General features: G+C 35.2%; 1 protein-coding gene across 8 annotated transcripts in view; it reads left to right on the top strand.

Moving 5' to 3' along the window:
* The window catches only part of STXBP5L (syntaxin binding protein 5L), a 428,205-nt gene that overhangs the window by 293,534 nt on the left and 111,789 nt on the right, over nt 1–22,882 (top strand). For all 8 annotated transcript variants that reach the window (XM_046003923.1, XM_046003924.1, XM_046003920.1 and 5 more), the window contains 3 exons: nt 2,376–2,593; nt 4,630–4,802; nt 9,132–9,257. In XM_046003923.1, the coding sequence (XP_045859879.1) occupies nt 2,376–2,593; nt 4,630–4,802; nt 9,132–9,257 (517 nt within the window). The remainder of the gene's footprint in view (nt 1–2,375; nt 2,594–4,629; nt 4,803–9,131; nt 9,258–22,882) is intronic.

Raw genomic sequence — 22,882 nt, 5'->3', positions numbered from 1 at the left:
TGACACTCTTGGCCTGCACGCTAGACTCTTTCAGCAGTGGAACAAACGAACAGCAAGAGAAAATGATTAAAATATGTAAAACCATGGATTTTGAGGCACCTTTTTGAACTCACACAATAGAGAGCAATGACTCAGGGAGAAATTCCAAAGGACAAAAGATTTTCTCTGGATGAATTTTTTCATGTAAATCTGACTTTGTTCCAAGAACATAATTTTATAGTGATATTACTGTTCCTTTCCCAACACCTCAGAGTCACTCCTTAGCTTCTAAAATGTGAGAAGCCACTTTAACATCCTAATGATTAGAGTATATGAAACCCTTAAGCATGCATAATATTTTAAGAAGTTAATTTTTAAATATTTTATCATATTCAGAACATACATTGTAAAGGTTTGAAGCATGTTTAATATTTTTACTGTAATCAATAATAAGGACACATTTCCAATTTAGTGGATGTCATTGAAGAAAAATCACTTATTCTGACAATTTTGAGGAATACTGTCCAGTACAGAAGGTTATACTAAATTTGAATAACTGAGTTTGTTACTATGTGTATTTGTTTTCTTTGCTGAATAATAAATTACTACAATTGAGCAGCTTAAAACAGTACTTACATATTATCTCACAGTTTCTGTATGTCAAAAATCTGGGTATACAGTTTAGCTGAGTTCTTCGCTTAGGGTTTCCTGAGTTTGCAGTAAAGGTGTTGGCTAGGGCTGCAGTTTCATCTAAGACTTAATGTCCTCATTCAGTCTCAGGTAGCTGAGATTTTCTTACAGCGTTTTAACTCATGGCAACTTGTTTCTTCAAGGCTGGCAAGGGAGTGTCACTCTAACCTCAGGGAGGGCACCAGTCTCTCTTTTAATTATGATTATGTCAGCCCAATTAAGGATAACCTCTGTTGATTAACTCAGAGTCAACTAATTAGGAGCTTTAATTATGTCAGCAATATCCTTTTACCATGTTATTGTCACATAAAGTAATCGTGGGAGTGATACCCCATCTGACCTAGAGGGCAGACTATAGCACCTAGTATAATTAATGCCTTAACCATTTGCAAGATGTCTCAGTTTGACGTAATTTTAGACTTAGAAAATAATTGCGAAAAAATACCAGGAAGTGTTCTATAGCTTTTAGCCAGGTTCCCCAAATGTCAGTTTATACTACATTTGTTCTTCCACCTTCCTCCCTCTCCCTCTTTTCCATATATTCACCTATATGTATAGCTTTTATAACCATTTGTGAGTTGAAGTGATGATCTTCTTACATTACATGGCCCTAAAATACTTGACTTATATTTCCTACAAACAGGACGTTTTTTTTTCATAGTCAAATTATAGTTACCAAAATCAGGAGATTAATAGATGTAATACTATTAACTAACCTCCAGGCCTTTCTCAGTTTTCACCAATTGTCCCAATAATATATTCTATAATAAAAGAAAATTGAGGATTATTTACTGCATTTATCATCTTTTGAGTTTTCCTCAATTTGGAATTGTTTATGAATCTTTATTTCATGAAATTGATATTTCTGAGGACTTGGGCCAATTATTTTTGTAGAATCTTCAATTTCACTTTGACTGATATTTCTCATGATTAGCTTCAGATTATGCATTTTTGACAACAATTCCAGATTTTTAGAGATTCTCTCAAGGATCTTTTGTAGAATCAGAACTTTTTTTATAAGAGAGTTATCATCAGGGTCTATAATGTAAAAAAAATCCCCCCAAATCAATATTCCTGAAAACAATTTATTACCGCAGAGTTTTTAAAAATTACAACTAATCCTTTTCTAAGAATTTTTAATTAGATTTAATTAACTTTTAATTAGATTTAGCTTGGAAACAATTCTTTCTAAAATAATTGTAGATTATTGGACTCAATATTACTAGTTAGTAAATTACAAATATTTCTCATCTTAATGGTTATCTAGAAATTTGTTGAGGAGAGTAAACTCTCTAAGAATAGCTTCACTTTTTCATGTAGCAAAGGGAGAACTCATATAGAGAATTAGTTCAGTATTTCCATTATAAACTTTCTGAGCCTCAGTGTTTTCGTCAATAAATGAGGATAAAAATACTCACTTTGTGGGATTTTTCTGAGGATCACATGAGACAATGCATACAAAGGACCTAGAAATTCTTTGGTATATAGTATATATGCAATAAATATTTATTTTTCTCTAGAATCTCCATCCAGATAAATTATAAAGATAAAATGTAATGATGAATGCTTACTAAAAATTAAAATATAATTTATTTTGTCTACTTAGATTTTATTTTAGTTCTTTAACAAATATATTGAAAAATACTTCAACAATATCTAAGAATTAAGTTCAAATCAGAAGATAACTATGCTTCAATATCTTATAGTAACCCTGCAGATGCTGTACAAGCTAAAAACGTCAAAAGTGTTTGAAAAACAGAAGGTAGGCGAAGGAAAACCAACATGTGAAATTGTAGAGGAAGATCCATATGCCATTCAGATGATTTACTGGTGTCCAGAGAGCAGAGTATTCTGTGTATCTGGAGTCTCTGCATATGTCATAATTTATAAATTCAGCAGACATGAAATAACAACAGAAATAGTGGTAAGTTATTTAAAATTTAATGTTTACAGCTAGAGTTACTAAAAGAGAGAACTTACAGATTTTGTCTAGTGTTTGGTATGGTTTTTAAGCCTTCAGGACTATTGTATTTGGCCAGTAATCCAATTCATAGGATTTTGAATTATTCTTATTACCTAGTATAACATATTTAAAAATATTTTGGCTTATAATGAAAAAATCATTTCTCTACCAAAATGTTCTATTATTAAATAGAATGGGTTATGTGTATATAGAATTTACAAAGTCATTTATTGCTTTATGTATAAATTTCAAACTAATGAAGGCTTTGTTGTGTACCTTTATTAAAGTTTTTTGTCTTATCAATTGCCATAAGTGATCATTTCTCAAATACAGTAAGATTATTTTTAATAATTTTCTAGATAGCAACATTTTTATAAGATGGAAATAATTATGGGCTACTTTATCTAAATTTTAAACTAATCAAGCAATTTAATTATTCATTTATTCTCTCATAGAATAAATTAAATCTAAATTAAGGCATCTATAGGTAATTGGTCTTCCCTACTGAGTCCATTTTACCATTTTATCAGAAAATAAAAATTATCTACTAAAGGCCTGTCTATAACTGTTTTTACCTCAACAGTAAATTTAAAGACTGCCCTGTTAAAGTATATGAGTTAAAATCCCCCCAGCCTTTGGAGTCAGATAAGCATATATTTTAATTCTGGCTTTGCCAGTGAATAGCTACATGACTCTGAGCAAGTCATGAGGTTTCAGTAGTCAGTAGTAGAGTCTGGGTAAGAACAAGTTTCATATACTCATGTAATTTTCTGTATAAATAAAATGGAAAAATAGAAAGTAATAATAAATTACAAATAATGGCCAATTTCACAGGGTTCTTATGAGGATTCTATGAAATCATTAATATAGTGTTTTGGTATAGTTAGCACTCAATAACTGGCAATTTTTATAGTCACTAGAGATTTTTAAGTTTTTAAGATAATTATGACAGCCATTTTGATATTACTGTATTACCACCCCATAGGCTTTTGTTTTCAGCCTCAAAAATGCTGATTTTTTTTAATCATAGATTTCACTTATATGTGGAATTTAAGAAACAAAACAGAGGAGCACAGGAGAAGGGGGGGAATAAAACAAGATGAAATCAGAGAAGGAGGCAAACCATAAGAGACTCTTAATCATAGGAAACAAACAGGGTTGCTCAAGGAAGGGAGGAATTGGGAAGATAGGGAAAATAGGCAATGGACATTAAGATATGATGTAATGAGCTCTGGGTGTTATATAAGACTGATGAATCACTGAACTCTACCTATGAAACTAATATACTGTATGGTAATTAATAGAATTTTTTAAAATGCTAATTTTTACATTGTAAAGTAAATGTTTGTTATAAAATTGATTTTAATTAAAGCTTTGAATGCAGTCATGAAGTACTTAATTTGTAAACATTTTTAGATTAAAAAAAGGTATTGGATCATCTTTTTATTTCAATATATTTATCATATATTTTTAATCTAAGCAATGCTAACCAAGCTAGTGAAATTGAGCTAAGCTAATGAAACAAAAATTAGAACTTATTTTGGAAAACATTTACTAAATTCAAAGTCAAAATAGAAGTTTTTTAAACTAAAAGTCATACATTTTGTGTGACACACATAACAATTTGTGTGTTATGTATGTGTAAACATATTCAGTTTATTTTCTTTCACTGGAATAACCATGACCAATTTCTCATTTCATTATATATGGAGTTGTAATTTATACCTTTAAAGGAGTATTTAGTATATAAAAACTTTATCTCAACTAGTAGGTATTATTCTTATAAATCTGAATATTAAGAAATATTTTACATTTTTTGTGAATTCCAATGAAAGGTATTTCACTATTTAAATCAATTTGGGATATCTCAACTTTACTATAAATTAAAACTGAACTTATTAATGTGAAAAATTAATAACTATCAAAAAGGTATCAGAAACTTTAATGTGATTACTTATTATGACTTAGATGAAATTAAAACTTGACTTTTTTTTAAGTCATTAGAGGTACGACTTCAGTATGATATTGAAGATATTATTACCCCAGAACCAGAAACAAGTCCTCCATTTCCAGATCCCTCATCCCAGCTTCCTTCTTCAAGGAGTCTTTCCGGAAGCACTAACACTGTGGCTAGTGAAGGAGGAACAAAGGACAGTATCCCATGCCTCAAGTAAGTGTTGCTACCAAATTTTGAAATAATTTTACATATTAATCATATAATACTTTGAAACTGTGCCAAATAAAATTATTCTTCTCTTTTATTAAGTTGTAGTCATTTGACCTACAGTCTACCAATGGGTACAGTGGTCCTTCTTTGAATATCCATGAAGACAGCACAATATTTTCATCCTTCATTACAAATTCATGGACTTTCTTTCCAGAAGGAAACATGGCATTAATAGAATAGGAGCATGTATGGCAGGGCAGAAACATGGCCACTTTCTTGGAATCACCTAACTGAAAAAGTATGTTTAGGGAATTTCTTGTTTTCTTAGAATCAAAAAGAAAACCACATTAATTATCTACTACAAGAATACCATATTAGGAAAAAAAAAAGGATTTCTCTCATGATTGCTAGGATATTGCAAAAATAATATTTTTTCTTCTTTTTAACTAATGCTTTGAAGGTGAGATTTAAATAAAAGGTAGATGAGGGAGTTAGCTGAAATGTGTCTGGTAGAAGAGTATTCCAGGCAGAAGGAATAGCAAGAGCAAATGCTTTAAAGAGCCTCACATGTAACGTTCCATGCTCATGGACTGGAAGAACAAATATTGTGAAAATGTCTAAGCTTCCCAGAGTAATCTCTATTCAGTGCAATCCCTATCAAAATATCATTAACATTTTCCACAGAGCTGAAACAAATAATCCTAAAATTTGTATGCAACTAGAAAACAACCCAAATAACCAAAGGATTATTGAAAAGGAAAACCAAAGCTGTATGGCATCACTATTCCAGACTTCAAGCTCTATTACAAAGTTTTAATCATCAAGATGGTATGGTACTGGCACAAAAATAGACACATAAATCAAAGGAACAGAATATGGAGCCCAGAAACGGACCCTCAATGTGATGGTCAACTAATCTTCAACAAAGCAGGAAAGAATATCCAATGGAAAAAAGACAGTCTCTTCAACAAATTATATTGGGAAAATTGGACAGCCACATGCAGAAGAGTGAAACTAGACCATTTTCTTACACCATTCACAAAAATAGACTCAAAATGGATGAAAGACCTCAATGAATCCTTCAAAATCCTACAGAATACAGGCAGCAACTTCTTGGACCTTGGCCACAGCAATTTCTTACTAGATGTGTCTTCAAAGGCAAGGGAAACAAAGGTAAAAATGAACTATTGGGACTTCATCAAGATAAAAATCTTCTGCATAGCAAAGGAAACAATTGACAAAACCAAAAGACAATTAACAGTATGGGAGAAGATATTTGCAAATGTTTTTTCTGATAAAGGGTTAGTACCCAAAATCTTAAAAGAACTTATCAAACTCAACACCCAAAGAACAAATAATCCAGTCAAGAAATAGGCAGAGACATGAACAGACATTTCTCCAAAGAAGATATACAAAAGGCCAACAGACACGTGAAAAAATGCTCCACATCACTCAGCATCAGGGAAATACAAGTCAAAAATACAATGAGATACCAACTCACACCCATCAGAATGGCTAACATCAACAAATCAGAAAACAACAATTGTTGGCAAAGATGCAGAGAAAGGGGAACCCTTCTACACTATTGGTGGGAATGCAACCTGGTATAGTCAGTGTAGAAAACAATATGGAGGCTCCTCAGCACGTTGAAATTAGAGCTACCCTATGACCCAAAAATTGCACTGGTAGGGATTTACCTCAAAGATATAAATGAAGGGATCCAAGGGGCACCTGCACCCCAATGTTTATAGCAACACTGTCCACAATAGCCCAAGTATGGGAAGAGCCCAGACATCCATTGACAGATGAATGGATAAAGAAGATGTGATATATGTATGTATGTGTATATATATATATATATTATTCAGCCATCAAAAAGTGAAATCTTGCCATTTGCAACAACATGGATGGAACAAGAGGGTCTTATGCTAAGTGAAATTAGGCAATCAGCAAAAAAAAAATTATATCATTTCACTTATATATGGAATTTAAGAAACAAAACAGAAGAGCATAGAGGAAGGGAGGGGAAAAAAACAAGACAAAATCAGAGAGGGAGACAAACCATAAGCTACTCTTAACCATAGGAAACAAACCAAGGGTTGCTGAAGGGGAGGGAGGTGTAGGGATGGGGTAGTGAGGTAATGGGCATTAATGAGGGCACATGATGTCATGAGCACTAGGTGTTATTTACAACTGATGGGTCACTGAACTCTACCTCTGAAATTAAGTATACTATATGTTAATTAATTTGATTTAAATAAATTAAATTTAAAAAATAAAATGCCTCAAATAAGGATGTCAGCCTATGTAGGACAAAAGGAGCGGTGGGAAGTAATGGGGAGAGTAGTATGAGATGAAGTTAGATGAATAATAGCCAATATAGGCCATTGTAAGGTACTTGGCTTTTATTCCTAATTAAATGGGGGCTCATTAGAGTGTTTTGAGTAGAAAGGAGACTTGATCAGACTTAACTTTTAAATTGATCACTTTGGTGGCTTTGTTGAAGATGGATTTTGAGATGGAAGTGAAGGATAGAAGCCAGGAGACCAGTAAAGAGGCTATTGCACCCAACTAGAGATGACGTTAAAGGCTGACAGATTCAGCAAATAAAAATACAAGATACCCATTTAAATTTGAATTTCAGATAAACAGTAAACATTTTTAGTATCAGTATATCCTAGATCCTATGTGGAACACACACAAAAAAAAAAAAAAAAGGAAAAAGAAAATCTATTTATTGTTTATTCGAAATTCAGATTTAAATATTGGAAAAAGCCCATTAATCCATCAATTGTTGAATAGGTAAGCGTGCGGTATATATATACAATGGAGTATTATTCAGCCAAAAGGAATGAAATCTTGCCATTTGCAACAACATGGATGGAACTAGAGGGTATTATGCTAAGGAACTTAAGTCCAAAAAAGACAAACACCACAAATACCACAAATACCATTTCATTCATATGTAGAATTTAAGAAATAAAACAGATGAACGTAGGGGAAGAGAAGGAAAAATAAAATAAGATGAAAACAGGGAGGCAAACCATAAGGGACTCTTAACTATAGGAAACAAACTGAAATTTGCTGGAGAGGAAGTGGGGGGATGGGGTAACTGGATTACCGGTATTAAAGGAGCACACTATAATGAGCACTGTGTGTTGTATGCAACTGATGAGTCACTAAATTCTTCTTCTGAACTTAATAAACAGTATATGTTAATTAAATTGAATTTAAATAAATTAATCCTAAAAAGGTGCTCAGATTCTGGATATATTCTGAAGGTGGCACAAACAGCATTTGATGATTGAGTGGATATAAGATAAAAGAGAAGGACAGTAGTATGATTTTAAGGTTCTTGTAAATTGAACAACTGGAAAAGATACAAGTTGTTATTAACTGGAATAGATAAGGCTGCAGGTTAATCAAACTTATAAGGATGAGCAGGAATTCGGGTTTTCGACATGCTGAACTCCTTTTTTTAAAGATTTATTTATTTATTTTAGAGAAAGAATGGGCAGGAGGGAGATGCAGAGAGAGAGAATCTCAAGCAGACTCCCTACTGAGCATGGAGTTTGATGTGGTGCTCAACCCCATTACCTTGAGGTCATGACCTGAGCCGAAATTAAGAATTAGACACTTGGGGTGCCTGGGTGGCTCAGTGGGTTAAGCCTCTGCCTTTGGCTCCGGTCATGATCTCAGGGTCCTGGGATCGAGCCCTGCATGGGGCTCTCTGCTCAGCAGGGAGCCTGCTTTCTCCTCTCTGCCGACTTGTCAAATAAATAAATAAAAATATTAAAAAAAAAAAAAGAATTAGACGCTTAACTGGCTGAGCCACCAGGACACCCCTGCTTGGACATGTTGAACTCTTAACTTCGGTGGTAGATTAATGGTCATTCTTTTTATCGTCATGCATTATAACTTACATATATGTACCAAATACTATGTAAGAAAATAAATAATAAAAATAATTTAAAACACTATCCTCATAAGAACAAATAATAATAAATAATATTTATACATATTATATTATATACTATATAAGAAATAATAAAATAAGTATAAATAAAAATAATAATAAATAATAATTTTTTTTTAAAAAAGTGATCAAGGCCTTTTGAAGTTGTGACCTTGACTAATTGAAAAGCTACTTAAAGAAAAACTAAGCAAACTTATTTGCTTTTTAAAAAGCTAGAAAACACTGTCCACCTCTGTATTGTCCTCAGGGCCTGGTATTGTATATTTCTGTAGGAAGATTCTGTATAAATTCCGAAGATATCATGAGCATACTTATTTAAACTGTGTATTATAGAACTAGTTTTTCTCTTTTTTTAGTGTTAAGACACGACCAGTGCGGATGCCTCCAGGATATCAAGCAGAGCTTGTTATTCAGTTGGTGTGGGTGGATGGTGAGCCTCCCCAGCAGATTACTAGTCTTGCTGTAAGCTCAGCATATGGAATGTAAGTAGTTAAACATTCTAATTTGTGTTATTTAATATATTTGATATACTTAGATGTTTCTTTTAAAATACTTAAGTCCTAAAAATGGGAAGAAACCCTTACTTAGATATTAACTTGATTGAAAATGGTATAAGAAGAATAATGTAAATAAAACCTATGATTATTTGTTCTTGCTTGAAGTCAAACTTGTGATAATATTCCCACTTTTAATGTTAGGAGGTTGTTAGGATTTTAATACACATACTTTTTTTGTTGATTTTCTATCGCTTTCCTCTTTGTGTTTCAACTTGGATACTTTCTTCTGACTTGTCTTTTAGAGTTCATGATTCTCTCTTCAACTGTTTCTAATCTTATGCTATATCTACCCATGGAGTTCAGTTTCAGTTATTTTTCAGTTCTATGCCTTTCATTTGGCCCTTTTTAAAGCTTCTTGTTATCTTCCTAATTATTACTCTTGTCCTTCATTTCCTTGAACATACTGAATATAGTTTCTTTAAATATGTGTTTGATAACTCCCTATGTGGTATCTAGTTAATATTTGTCTTGGGTTTTGATCATATTATCTTCATGTATCCCAGATTTGCTTTCTGGTTTTGTTTCTAATTTTTTCATGGAACGTTATATGAATTTACATAACATCATATATAAATGAATAAGTAAATAAATAAATATTATAAAGATGATTTCAGGTTCTAAATTATGTTATTATCTTCCAAAAAGTATTCACATTTCCTCTAACAGGCTAAACTAAGAGGAAATTGAAAGCTGAGAACAACATAATCCAATCAGACATTCTTTGAAAGTTGGGTTGTATTCCCTTTAAAAGCTAATTTAATTGTAATTAATCATTATTTCTAGATTGTAGTCCTCCATAAAATTGTGCCAAATTTTACTCCCACAAACAGTGTTTTAAGAATGCCTGATCTTCCATTACCTTTTTAACAATGGTGTTTAACCAAACATTTTCTTAAGAAGTATATAAGTAGAATTTTCTCATATCTTAAGTGAATTTGAACATATTTTTCTATACTATTGACATTTCTTTTTATAGTCTTTGTCTATTTTTCTTCAGAGTTGTTGGTATTTCTCTTATAGATTTGTGAAAACTATTTACAAAGTAGGAAATTTAGCTTTCTATGTGATGTAATTTGCCAGTATTTTCCTGCTTTTGTTTATGAGGATGTTTAGGATGTTTTTTTCCATGCATAAATTTAAAAAAAAATTTTTAAATAACTCTAATTTTATGGCTCTGGATTTTGTGTAATACTTAGAAAAGCTTTCCTCACTTTTTATATTCTCTTTTAATATATTTATTTTTTAAACATTTAAGAATTTCTTCTATCTAGCATTTATTTATGTATAAGGTATGAAATAGGGATTAAACTTTCTTTCCACATGATTAAGAGTTGTAGCCAACACCACTTCCTGAATACTTCATCTTTCTCCTCAAAATCTGGTATCATCTTTTATCAAATAATACATTTTTAAAAATATCTTTGGCTCTACTTCTATACTCACCAGTCTTCCCCTAAGCTAAGTCTAATGGTGAATATACATAAGGGATACTTGTTCTTAACTGAAAACTTGTTTGGTAGGAAAACTGACAGAAACAGCCCTTAAATGAATGGTGGAAAGGATGGAAGTGTGGGACAGTCAATAATCCCATTATTTGATAGAGCAGGAATACATGTTTGCAAGAATATAGTCCAAGTAGTTATGGCCAATGACTGACCTCAAGCAATTTTCAGGGTTCTGTACTCAAAAGATTGGCCTATAAAGGCAAGGAATGATAAAATTAAGAGGCTAGGAAAGTATATCGCCAGGTTCAGAAGCTGAAAGTTGTTTGGAATACGTTAGAGAGCATGTTTTCAACATAAAATAACTGGGGGTGACAGTCACTATAGAACTTCTTACATGAGACAATAGAACCAATCTTACATGAGAAAGAAAGCTTGGACACCTTTCTCATAGATAGTTTGGACCACCAAAAAATCCCAGCTTAAGTGGCTACTTACATATATCCCAGCAAAATTTTAAGAAATAAATAATACCAATATTACATAAAATCTTTCTGAGAATTGAGAAAGAAAATGTCATATTCATCTCTTTATGGGCCAGCATAGTCTGATGCCAAAATTTGAAGAGACCATTACTAAAAGTACATCATCAATATAGGTGTAAAAATCCCAGCCAAAATATAAATAAACCTAGTAATAAAATAATTACATATTATAATCATATTTGGTTTATGCCAGGAATTCAAGGCTTTTTTAACATTTGAAATGAATTGATGCAATTCATCACATTAAAGGATAAAATAGAAAACCATATAAGTAAGCCATGAAATGCAAAAAGCAAAAATATTTGGTAAAATTTATAATCTATTCATGATTTAAAAAGAAAAATTAGCTATAACATGAAGGAAATTTTGTTAACCTGATACATGGCAAATATCATTCATACCTCACAGTAAAATGTTGAATGGTTTACCTCTGAGATAAAAACAGGACAAGGATAACTGCTGTCACCACCTCTATTCACAGTGTACTGTAAGTCTTAGCCAGACCAGTACAGAAAGGAAAATAAATCAAAGTTATATAGATCAGAAAAAAGGAAATGGAAAGAAATAATTATTTGTGTAATTCATTTAAATACTTTACAGATAAATTATTAGAATTACTAATAATTTTAATAAGATTGCTGGATATGAAGCCAATGTAAAAATAAATTACATTTCCATACACTGAAAAAAAATAGAAACTAAAATTGTATAAAGATTCTACTTATAATAAAATAAAAAAAATAAAATACCTAGGACTATACCTAATCAACAACAATCAAGACCTCTACACAGAAAACTACAAAACTTAAGAGAAATTAAAGAACCTAAATCATGGAATGTAAAATTCAATAATAGCTCAAACATACCAGGTTTTCACAAAATGATTCACCACAATGCCAATATAAACTTCAGCAGGTTTTTTTCTCCTGGAAGTTTAAAACTGGTTCTAAAATTTAGAGAATTACAAAGGACCACACTAGCTAAGACAGTACTGAAGAAAAACAGAATTAGAAGATTGCTTTATTGGAAAACAAGATTAAATAAAGATATATTAATTATGACAGTGTTTTTATTGGCACAGGGGAGCTAGACAAAAAGACCAATGCACAGAAGAAAGAGTGCAGAAACAGATTCAGGCATTTAGCTAAATTCGTTCTGCAGAGCAGTAGAGGAAATGACAGGTTTCCCCCCAATAAATACTACAAAGCCAATTGAAAAATTATATAGAAAAAACTGAAATTTGACTCTTTTTTCCGACTATACACAAAGATTCTAGGAGGTATTATAGGAGAATATGTCATTACACTTGTGTTAAGAAAATATTTCTTCAACAATACTCAAAAAGTATTAACCATCAAGAAAAACATTAAAAATATCTTAAAAAAAAAGGGCATCATTAAGAGAGTGAAATGGCAGGACAGAAAGAGATAGTTGGCTTAATTGTATCTGACAGCAGACTCATTCATATGCAGAGTGTGAAAAAAGTCTCATGAAACATCAATAAGGAAAACGCAAATAATAGAAAAAATGCAGAAGAAATTTGAGTATGTCACTAAGAAAGATACATAAATGGCAAATATATTTTCATATATATATGAAAAGGTGCACAACCCCATTAGCAATGTTGGTAGAGTTTGCAAAGACACTGGGTAACAGGAACTCGCATACATTTCTGTTAAGAGGATAAATTGTCAAATCTCCTTTATAAAATTGTTAGCATTATTTACTCCATCTTAGCATACAATATGTTGGCATACACTGCAACCCAAAAGTTTCATTTCTGGATAAATACCCAATAAAAAGCAAGCACATGTGTTTCAAAAGACAGTTGCATTATTTGCAATGGCAATATTATATTATAATAGCCCCAAACTATAATAAATTATGTCCTTCAGAGTAGATTAAATAAATTGTTTACATATCCATTTGAATTCTACAGCAATTAAAGTGAAAAACTACATTTACATGCAACAATATATATGAAAAAACCAAAACATCTATCATAAACAAGGAAAACTGGTGTAGAAAGTCAGATTTGGGGAGAGAAAAGAAGAAATAATTGACAAAAGCATAAGGCAGCTGTTTGTAACATACTATTTCTTGACATAGTGGTAGTTATGTGGGACTGTTCACTTTATGATAATTCACTCAAGTGTACAATTCTGTATACTTTATGAGTGGTTCACTTGAATAAAAAAGTAAAATATAAGATTTTTGCAAATTGAGTAATTGCATTTCCAGAAATTTATCTCATAAGTATGATCATATTCCATATTACATTAACGCAAGTAACTATTATAAAGACTATTCATTGTTGTATTGTTAATAACAAAAAACTGGAAGCAACTTATTGTCCATTAATAAAATTCTAGATAAATAAATCAGATTACATATTGTGGAGTTATTTTAAAAAGTTTGTGTCCTATGAATTTACAGAGAATAATTACCAAGACATCTAATAAAGTTAAAAAAAAATAAAGGTCAGGATATTATTTGTACTATGCAATATTGCTTATCTGTAATATGCTATAAACATCCAAAATATATTTTTAAAATTCCTACAAATTGATAAGAAAAAAAATAAGCAAACTATATAGGCAATTCAGAGAAGAAATACAAATGGCCAATAAATATGAAAAGATTTATAACTTCACTAGTAACAAATTTTTAAAAATGGAGACAATAGAATAGCAATTTTTATCCATTACATGAGAGAATTTTTAACTATTAATATTTTTTGTTAACAATATCAGGAAATGTATTCTCTTTTATACATTTTATCCTTTAAAATAAAACTAAGAATATCTTTTAACCCTAAAATTCTAATCTTAGTGCAATTTTTACAATTTCTAAAGACTCTAACTTATGCATAGTTTGTAGAAGGATGTTCTATATTACACATAATAACAAAACATTTAGAACCTATATAAATGTCCATAAATAAAATGTTCTTTTTAAAAATATTCCACTTCTGTACTTTAGAATACAATGCAATAGTTAAAGAACACAGACAAGGAAATATGTCTTTGACATTTTTGTGAAAATAAGAAATTTATAGAACAAATATATGCTTGCTTGTTAAAATGGAAAAAGGGCAAAAAGGGTATAATAACTGTTAACAGCAACCATTTTTGAAAGAGGGATTGGCGTACAGTGGGCCAATTAAGGGGACTTTAATCCTATATTTATTTTTTAAATTGTTAAAGTAAAAATACTTTAATTTTTAAAATAAAAACAAACTAAAAAAAAAAAGTTTGCTTTGTGCCTCTGAACATACTTTCCTTGGGACTTGGCAATGTGAATTGGTGAGAATCATCAGACACCAGAAATGCTTAGAAAATCTTGGACCTATGGTATGTGACCAATGACTTGAAAGTGTAAATATCAAAACTGATAGAATGCAGCAAGTAACAGAACAAAATGTGTGGAGAAAAAGCAGTGTGAGAAATCAAAGTAATTGAATGAATCTAGTGAGAAGATTAAATGTGAATATTTTACTTTTATTCCAAAGATAAAAGCAATTATGTTCTATTATTATGAGCTATTCTTCCTCCCATAATTTCCAGAGGATACAGAGCCATAAAGTTTGATGGTTAGGCTTAGTGGAAGCTTTGTTTCTTTAGTACAGAGTTAAATCAAGTACGAAGTTAAAGAGCTTGAATGCCAGAGTCAGATTCTTTGGGATTCAAATCTTACTCTGTTTTCTAGCTGTTGAATCTTAGAAAAGTTAAAGTTTCTGTGCTCCACTTCCAGATAAAATGTTGAAAGGATTGAAAGGATTAAATGTATTAACACATATAAGATGTAACTTTTATGGGCGCCTGGCTGACTCAGTAGACCATGTGACTCTTCATCTCAGGGTTGTGAGGTCAAGCTCCACATTAAGCATAGAGCTTACTTAAAAAATAAAAATAAAATAAATTGTAACTTTTAGGCTCAGGGCAGGATACACATGACATATCCAAATAGAATAACTGAGGAGTTTTTAATCAATGGGATCTTATTTAAGATGTAGAAAAACAAAATAATATACTATCCCAGGGCTAGAAAGGATAGTGCTTCATTAACCACCCATAAAATAATAGCTTGAATACATAATTACTAAACATTATTTATTGAATACAAAGTAAATGGATAATAAAGTGATTTTATCTAACAAATACAAAAAGAATTTATAGATGAGGAGAAAATCAAGATGGCAGAGTAGAAAGGTTCTGAGTTTAAGTTCTCCACAGACACATTAAAATTATGACTACATTGTTGCGGCCGGCGCGACAAATCAACCAGGAAATGTGAGGGTAAGAGGATGGTGAAAAGAAGTTAAAGAGACAAAGAGATGGGGACAGGAGGGACACTGAGGAGGATGTCCAACAGTGCCACGTTTATTCAGGGCAACGAGGCATTATATAGCCAACAGAAATAATTACAAAGAAGTGTCCATCATTAGCTAATTACAAAAGAATTTGTTACATATGCATGAAATCCTCCAGACCTCCCCATTAACTACTTCTCAAGGTCTAAATGCAGATCTTCCAAGGCCAGTGGTCTTTGTCTTCAGATAATAACTACAAAGAAGTAACAACAAACCTGAGAGTGTTCTTTGAGCTGTGCTGGAACAGCAAGGACCAGTTAAGAATTTAGGACCCCGAGCGCCTGGGTGGCTCAGTGGGTTGGGCCGCTGCCTTCGGCTCAGGTCATGATCTCAGGGTCCTGGGATCGAGTCCCGCGTCGGGCTCTCTGCTCAGCAGCGAGCCTGCTTCCCTCTCTCTCTCTCTGCCTGCCTCTCTGTCTACTTGTGATCTCTCTCTGTCAAATAAATAAATAAAATCTTTAAAAAAAAAAGAATTTAGGACCCCACCCAAATTGCTCTCATCTCACTAGTAAACGTGTGGGAAGTCACGTAGGTGAGAGCACAACATGTAGCACAGACACTTTATCAGTGCAACTCAACTTTTCCATCCTAATAAGCCTTTTGTTAGGCTATTTGGATTTTAAAGGAGACACAAGTCAAGGCCTGCTTTGGTCCTGGTCTCAAGCCTTTTTGTGGACTCCCACATCTCCCCCTACCTTTTTAAATAGATCAAGCAAATGTTATCTGTGCCTGAGTATATGCAGTCGTTGCTGTCCCACACGAAACGAAGAAACACTCCAGCCAATAAGTAATATGGCTAATATTATGAAAATCACAACAAAAATCCAAAAAGAGTATTTCATCATATTACCCGGATGGAACCCATGAAGACCATCCAAAATCTGAGATACTACAGTAGCAGGATTCTCTATAACTAATATTATAGGTGAGATACCGCCCTTGGGCCCCTTAAATACATGTGGAAACAGTACTGGGGCACACAATCAGGAGGAAAGGACGAGAAACACAGGTTTTTACAGAAAAGTCCACCTGAGTGGCTCCGGCAAAACTATTATCACCCACCTTGACCGTAACAGGACCCAAGGCGGCCACCAACTTCCACAGTTCAGGGTGGATCATTTCTTCTGTTGTGTAGAGTCCTCCTGGGATAGTTACATTGTGTAGATGTAAGCGGGCCATTCGAGGATCTGAAGGATATGCAATGTGTCTTTCATATTGATTGGACAAATCAGTGATGAAGAACCCCGGAACACCAGGTGGCGATATAATCTGTGGCTTCTGTATGCATTCACTCCAGATGGGACTACTGTCTGAGGGGGACTGCATGGCAATTTCAAGAGCCTGTTGGACAAAATTCCTCATTTGTCCTTGGCGAAGGGGGACCAAACGAGTCTTCTCCGTCTCCACTGATTTCTCCAGCTCAGGGTCAGCATTGCAATTCGTTGCCACAGGGGCGAGGAGTCAGCACCATCTCTCTGGGAGCCACCGTGGGGTGTCCTCATCCTGCAGGAAAATACAAAGAAACCCTCACCCCTTAAGGAGTTCTGGATCTGGACCTTTCCATACGCCGGTTAAGGGATCCTTCCACCGGGCATATGGAAGTGGAGAAAAGTCGGGATGCCAGAATCGCTTGGCAGCTGTTTGGCCTATATCATCACCGTTCAAAAATTTTAAAACATATAAAGTTAAATTTAAATGCATATGTGGGGAGTATTTCACTTTTCCCTGTGTTATCTCCCCCTCTTTTAATTTTTTAAGATAGGATTTAAGGGTGCTGTTTGCACGCTCCACGATGGCTTGACCTTGAGAATTATATGGAATCCCTGTGGAATGTGCTATTTGAAAAATAGCACAGAAAGTTTGAAAAGCTTGGGACGTATAAGCAGACCCATTACCTGTTTTAATGGCTTTTGGCATGCCCAGGGTGGCGAATGCTGAAAGTAAATGATTTTGAACATCAAAGATTCTCCAGAATGTGCTGTAGCATGTAGAAACCCAGAAAAAGTATCAATAGAAACATGAAGATATTTAAGTTTTCCAAAAGGGGGGAAAATGGTTACATCCATTTGCCATAAATGATTGGGCATTAGGCCTCGAGGATTGACAGCGTAAGTTGGCTGAGGATGATGAATAGGGCAAGTAGAACAATTTTTAACTATTTGCGGAGCTTCTTCCCTGGTCAACCGGAATTGCTTGCACAGGGCATCTGCATTTTGGTGAAATCGGGCATGACTTTGAGTAGCTTGATCAAGTTTAGTGATCATTGCTCACTGTATAAGGGTTAAAGCATCCGCAATAGCATTACCTTCAGCTAAGAGCCCGGGCAGATTAGTATGTGCCCGGATGTGTGAAATGTATATGGGATTAGTTCTCTTATTTAATAATTGTTGAATATTTGTGAAGAGGTAAAGGAGCTCTTCATCATTAGTAAGGATATAAGCAGTAGGCAACATTGGGACAGCACGTGCCACGTAATGACTGTCACTGTATAAATTACACGGTTCAGGAAATTTTTCCAGGGCCAGCAGTACTGCTTTTAACTCAGCCCTCTGAAGTGACTTAGTAGCATAGAATGTTGAAAGGACTCATGACCAGAGTGGGAAGATTTATGAATGCCAATATGCCCCCTTTTATCTGAATCCACGAAGACATTAATAGCAGAAGCGAGGGGAAGTGTCTGAACAGGATTATTCACCATAGTAGGGGTAGTGGAAAGAAATTGTAGTAATTTATCCGCCGGTTAGTGATACTTGAGTTACCCTGGATAATTAGAGAGAGCTATTTGCCAGTCAAGATTAAGGCTAAATAACGTTTGCACACGCTCAGTAGTTAGCATCGGAAGAACCAAGAATTCAGGTTCCTTACCTATAATACGAATAATCCTCTGACAACCCCAGGTAATCAGTTGTGTTAATAACTCTACCTGCCCAGTAATGACATGTAGTTGGTGTAAAGCTAAGTGAATCCACTCCAAAGGCCCATGAACTTGCCATATAACTGCTAAAGGTAACCTGGATGGCATTAATAGGATTAGATATATCGGGGCGGAAGGATTGTATTGGCAGAGCTGCGCCTGTGACAATTTATCATTAACCAGCTGTAACGCTGTTTTCCCGTCCTCGGTTAAAGCTCGAGGAGAGGAGGGAGAACTATCTCCCTTCAAAATATCGAATAATAGTTCCATATCATTAGCTGTTAAATGTAGAAATGGTCTAATCCAATTAATATCTCCTAATAATTTTGAAAATCGTTCAGGGTGCGCAAAGATTGCGTCCGTAAGGAAACTTTTTGAGGACGGATTCTTTTATTCTCAATGATATATCCCAAATATTCAAAAGGTTCTATTTTCTGCACCTTTTCAGGGGCGACTACCAAATTATATTGTTGTAATTGAGTAACTAGAAAGGCAAAGACTCGTTATAAAATTTCCTCCGTTTCAGCTGCTAAAAGAATATCATCCATATAGTGTCTGCAATAGACCATTGGTTCAAATTGTGCTCAAAACGGAGAAATTGCACGAGAAACAAATTCCTGGCATAGAGTAGGACTATTAGCCATGCCTTGAGGTAAAACCTGCCATTAATACCGTTTAGCAGGTTCTTTATGGTTAGTACTGGGAATGGTAAAGGCAAATCGTTCACAATCTTTGGGGGCTAGAGGAATGGTAAAGGAAACAATCCTTTAGATCTAATATAATTAATTTGTATTGAAGAGGGATAGCCGATGGTGTAGGTAGTCCAGGTTGAAGGGCCCCCATAGGTTTCATAGTGCCATTTACTGCCCTTAGATCCTGCAAAAGTCTCCATTTTCCTGATTTCTTTTTAATTACAAATATAGGAGTATTCCAAGGACTAAAGGATTCCTTAAAGTGACCCAAAAGCAGCTGTTCCTCTTTAAAGTTGCTGCTGCTGCCAGCTTTTTTATACCAGTGTCCTTTTATTTTTAAGCATGCAGTCTTAAGATAGTGGGTTTATTAGGTTTCCCTCCCATCATGAATGATGTTGTAGACAAGGGGAGGGGGATCTTTCAAATGCTGTCCTGCTCGCATCCCTTGCGGAACTTAGGAGCGTCTTAGCTAAGGTCTGTCCGTATAAACCCCAGACCAGGCTACTCCGTGAAGTAGATGACCGTTATGCCATATGACGCCCCGTGAGACTCAGGGTGCAGCCCACTCAGACTCCGTAGCCGAAGCGGTGGAGCCATACAGACACATTCACACAGTCAGGGACTCTTCAGATTCAAACAGGTTGGACACCCTCCCTCTGGGTATCCCCGGCTAATGGGAGGTGATCAGTCTCCCCTTCCATTCTTACAAATGGGTCTAGCTCAGACAGTGGCCCTGGGGCTGTTGCAACAGAATTCAGTTAAGCACAAAAGATGTTTACCAACAGATTTCGAAAGCACAAACCTAGTTTCAACGACCAGCACTCTAGCATTTTATCCCATTTAGTTTAAAGTTGTAGGTTAGCAAAGACCTTGAAAGCTACTTTAACAATTACCCATTAAAACTTTGAGACAGACAATTAACCATCAGTTTAGTAATTTCTTTGCTAACAAATTTTAACAGATAACATGAGCTTATTTGACCTTCAGTAAACTTTGATAGAATAAAAGCTTCACATTTACTGCTGTAACTTCAAAGACACATCTATCTTAATTAAACCACCAAACTTAACTTAGGGTTAAGCAGTCCAAGTCTGGCCAGAGAAAGCAGGGAACTTCCCTGAAACAAAGAGAGTTTCGGCAGCTGCTTGGGAATATTCCCTAAGGTCTCTGTCCCGAGTTAAACCAACCTCAGTTGGCTCCAGTTACAGCCATTAACACGGGAAGTGAGTGAGGGAGAAGCCCCCACATCCACTAGGAGGAACAGAGGGATGAAAGAGTCCCCTTACTCTCTGCTTGCCTCATTTCTCCAAACCTCATTTCTCCAAACACAGTAACAAAGCAACAGACAACAAAAAGACAGGACAAAGACAACCGCAGACGTAACGGCCCTCCCGGGGCCATCTAACATTAAAGAATGGCCATTCTGACATGCAGAAAGTCCAAAACTTTCCCTTTCATATGTCTGTGCTCGGGTTATGAGCTCTTTCCCTAACGTCCGAGAAATGGTCAGTCATCAGAGACAGAGGAGTTGTCTGCATCTGTCCCATCATGTCCTCAGTCCACAACAAGACAAATACACTTAATGACAATTGACAACCACACACACAGACAAACGATCCCACGCGGCCGGGATCCAACTAAACTAGCGATTAACTCGGAGAGGGAAGGGGAATATATGCATCCAAACTCATGGTTCCTACTTTGGGGAACCATGGGCACAATTCTGAGACTATACAAAAAATTTGCCACAAGGCCTTCTTAAAGACCTTGGACCCTTTCTGCTTCAAAAGGGCCTGCAACGCTGTGACAAAAAGATCCTGTTCCAAAAACCGAGAATGCCCCATACTATTTTACTCCTGTTGTGGCCCGTCAACCTGGGCTCCTCTTACCTGACTGTCGGTAACTACTTAACCTGTGTGCGCGCTCCCCTGAAATGTGCTCACTGTCCCTGGTCGGGTGCCACTTGTCGCGGCCAGCGCGACAATCAACCAGGAAATGTGAGGGTAAGAGGATGGTGAAAAGAAGTTAAAGAGACAAAGAGATGGGGACAGGAGGGACACTGAGTAGGATGTCCAACAGTGCCGAGTTTATTCAGGGCAACGAGGCATTATATAGCCAATAGAAATAATTACAAAGAAGTGTCCATCATTATTAACTAATTATGAAAGAATTTGTTACACAGGCATGAAACCCTCCAGGTCTCCCCATTAACTACTTCTCAAGGTCTAAATGCAGATCTTCCAAGGCCAGTAGTCTTTGTCTTCAGATAATAATTACAAAGAAGTAACAACAAACCTGAGAGTGTTCTTTGAGCTGTGCTGGAACAGCAAGGACCAGTTAAGAATTTAGGACCCCACCCAAATTGCTCTCATCTCACTAGTAAACGTGTGGGAAGTCACGTAGGTGAGCGCACAACATGTAGCACAGACCCTTTCTCAGTGCAACTCAACTTTTCCATCCTAATAAGCCTTTTGTTAGGCTATTCAGACTTTAAAGGAGACACAAGTCAGGGCCTGCTTTGTTCCTGGTCTCAAGCCTTATTGTGGCTTCCCACACTACATATAGGACAATGCTCTCTGAGAATGACCGGAAGGCTAGAAGAATAACTCTTACACAATTGAGGCTATAAAAGAAAAGCCACATGGAGACAGGAAGAGGGGAAGAGATGCAAACTGCTCAAGACATATATCCCCAGTATGGCAACCCACATGTGGCAAGGATATCACAAAGGCAGGGGTACTCCCTGAGAAGGTAAGTGTTAAGGCACCACATTAGGCATGTCTGCCCTGAGGACCTGCACTGGGAAGATGTGACCCCATAATATCTGGCTTTGAAAATTAGTGAAGTTTAACTCTGAGAGAGCTATGGGGCTATAGGAAAATGAGACTCTGCTCATAAAGAGCCTGTACACTAACTCATTTACACCAAGACCCAACAGAGAGGCAACAATTTAAAAGGAACCTGGGTCCTACTTAAAGGAGATTTATTGACTAATTTTACTACATGTTCTGGAGAGACAGTATCTGTAGCAACTTTCTTTAGGAATAGATGCAGTTTTTCATATTCTTCTACCTAACTAGCCTGGTACAGGTAGACACCATTTCTGATACTCTCCATCTACCTTGTTAACATTACTCATCCCACCCTGGTGTTTCCCTATGGGCCTATCCACCAGGACAGCTGCAACAGTCATGGCCAGAACTTGCAGTCAAACATAAGAGAAGCTAGTCCTGCCCCCCCCCCCACGATCACCCCCAAAAACAAATTCACAGAAGCTGTAGACAGGCCTCTCAGCCAGTTGTGTCAAGGGTCAGCCCACATACCAGTATACCTGCAGCAGCTGCAGCCCAGCCACAACAGAATGAAATACAGAACTCACATAGGGGATACCCCAGAGCACCTGGTTCTGGTGAACAGGTGGGCTTGTACTTCTGGGCCACATAGGAAATCTACCTAAGGCTACTCCTTCACAACTGGAAGATACAGCTGATCTACCTAATATGTAGAAACAAACACACAAAGTCAACAGGATGAGAAGAGAGAGGAATATATTCCAAATGAAAGAATAGACAAAGCAGAGAAAGA

The sequence above is a fragment of the Meles meles genome, chromosome 4, assembly GCF_922984935.1.
Source record: "Meles meles chromosome 4, mMelMel3.1 paternal haplotype, whole genome shotgun sequence".
NCBI lineage: Eukaryota > Metazoa > Chordata > Mammalia > Carnivora > Mustelidae > Meles > Meles meles.
This window is presented reverse-complemented; position numbering and strand designations above follow the sequence as displayed.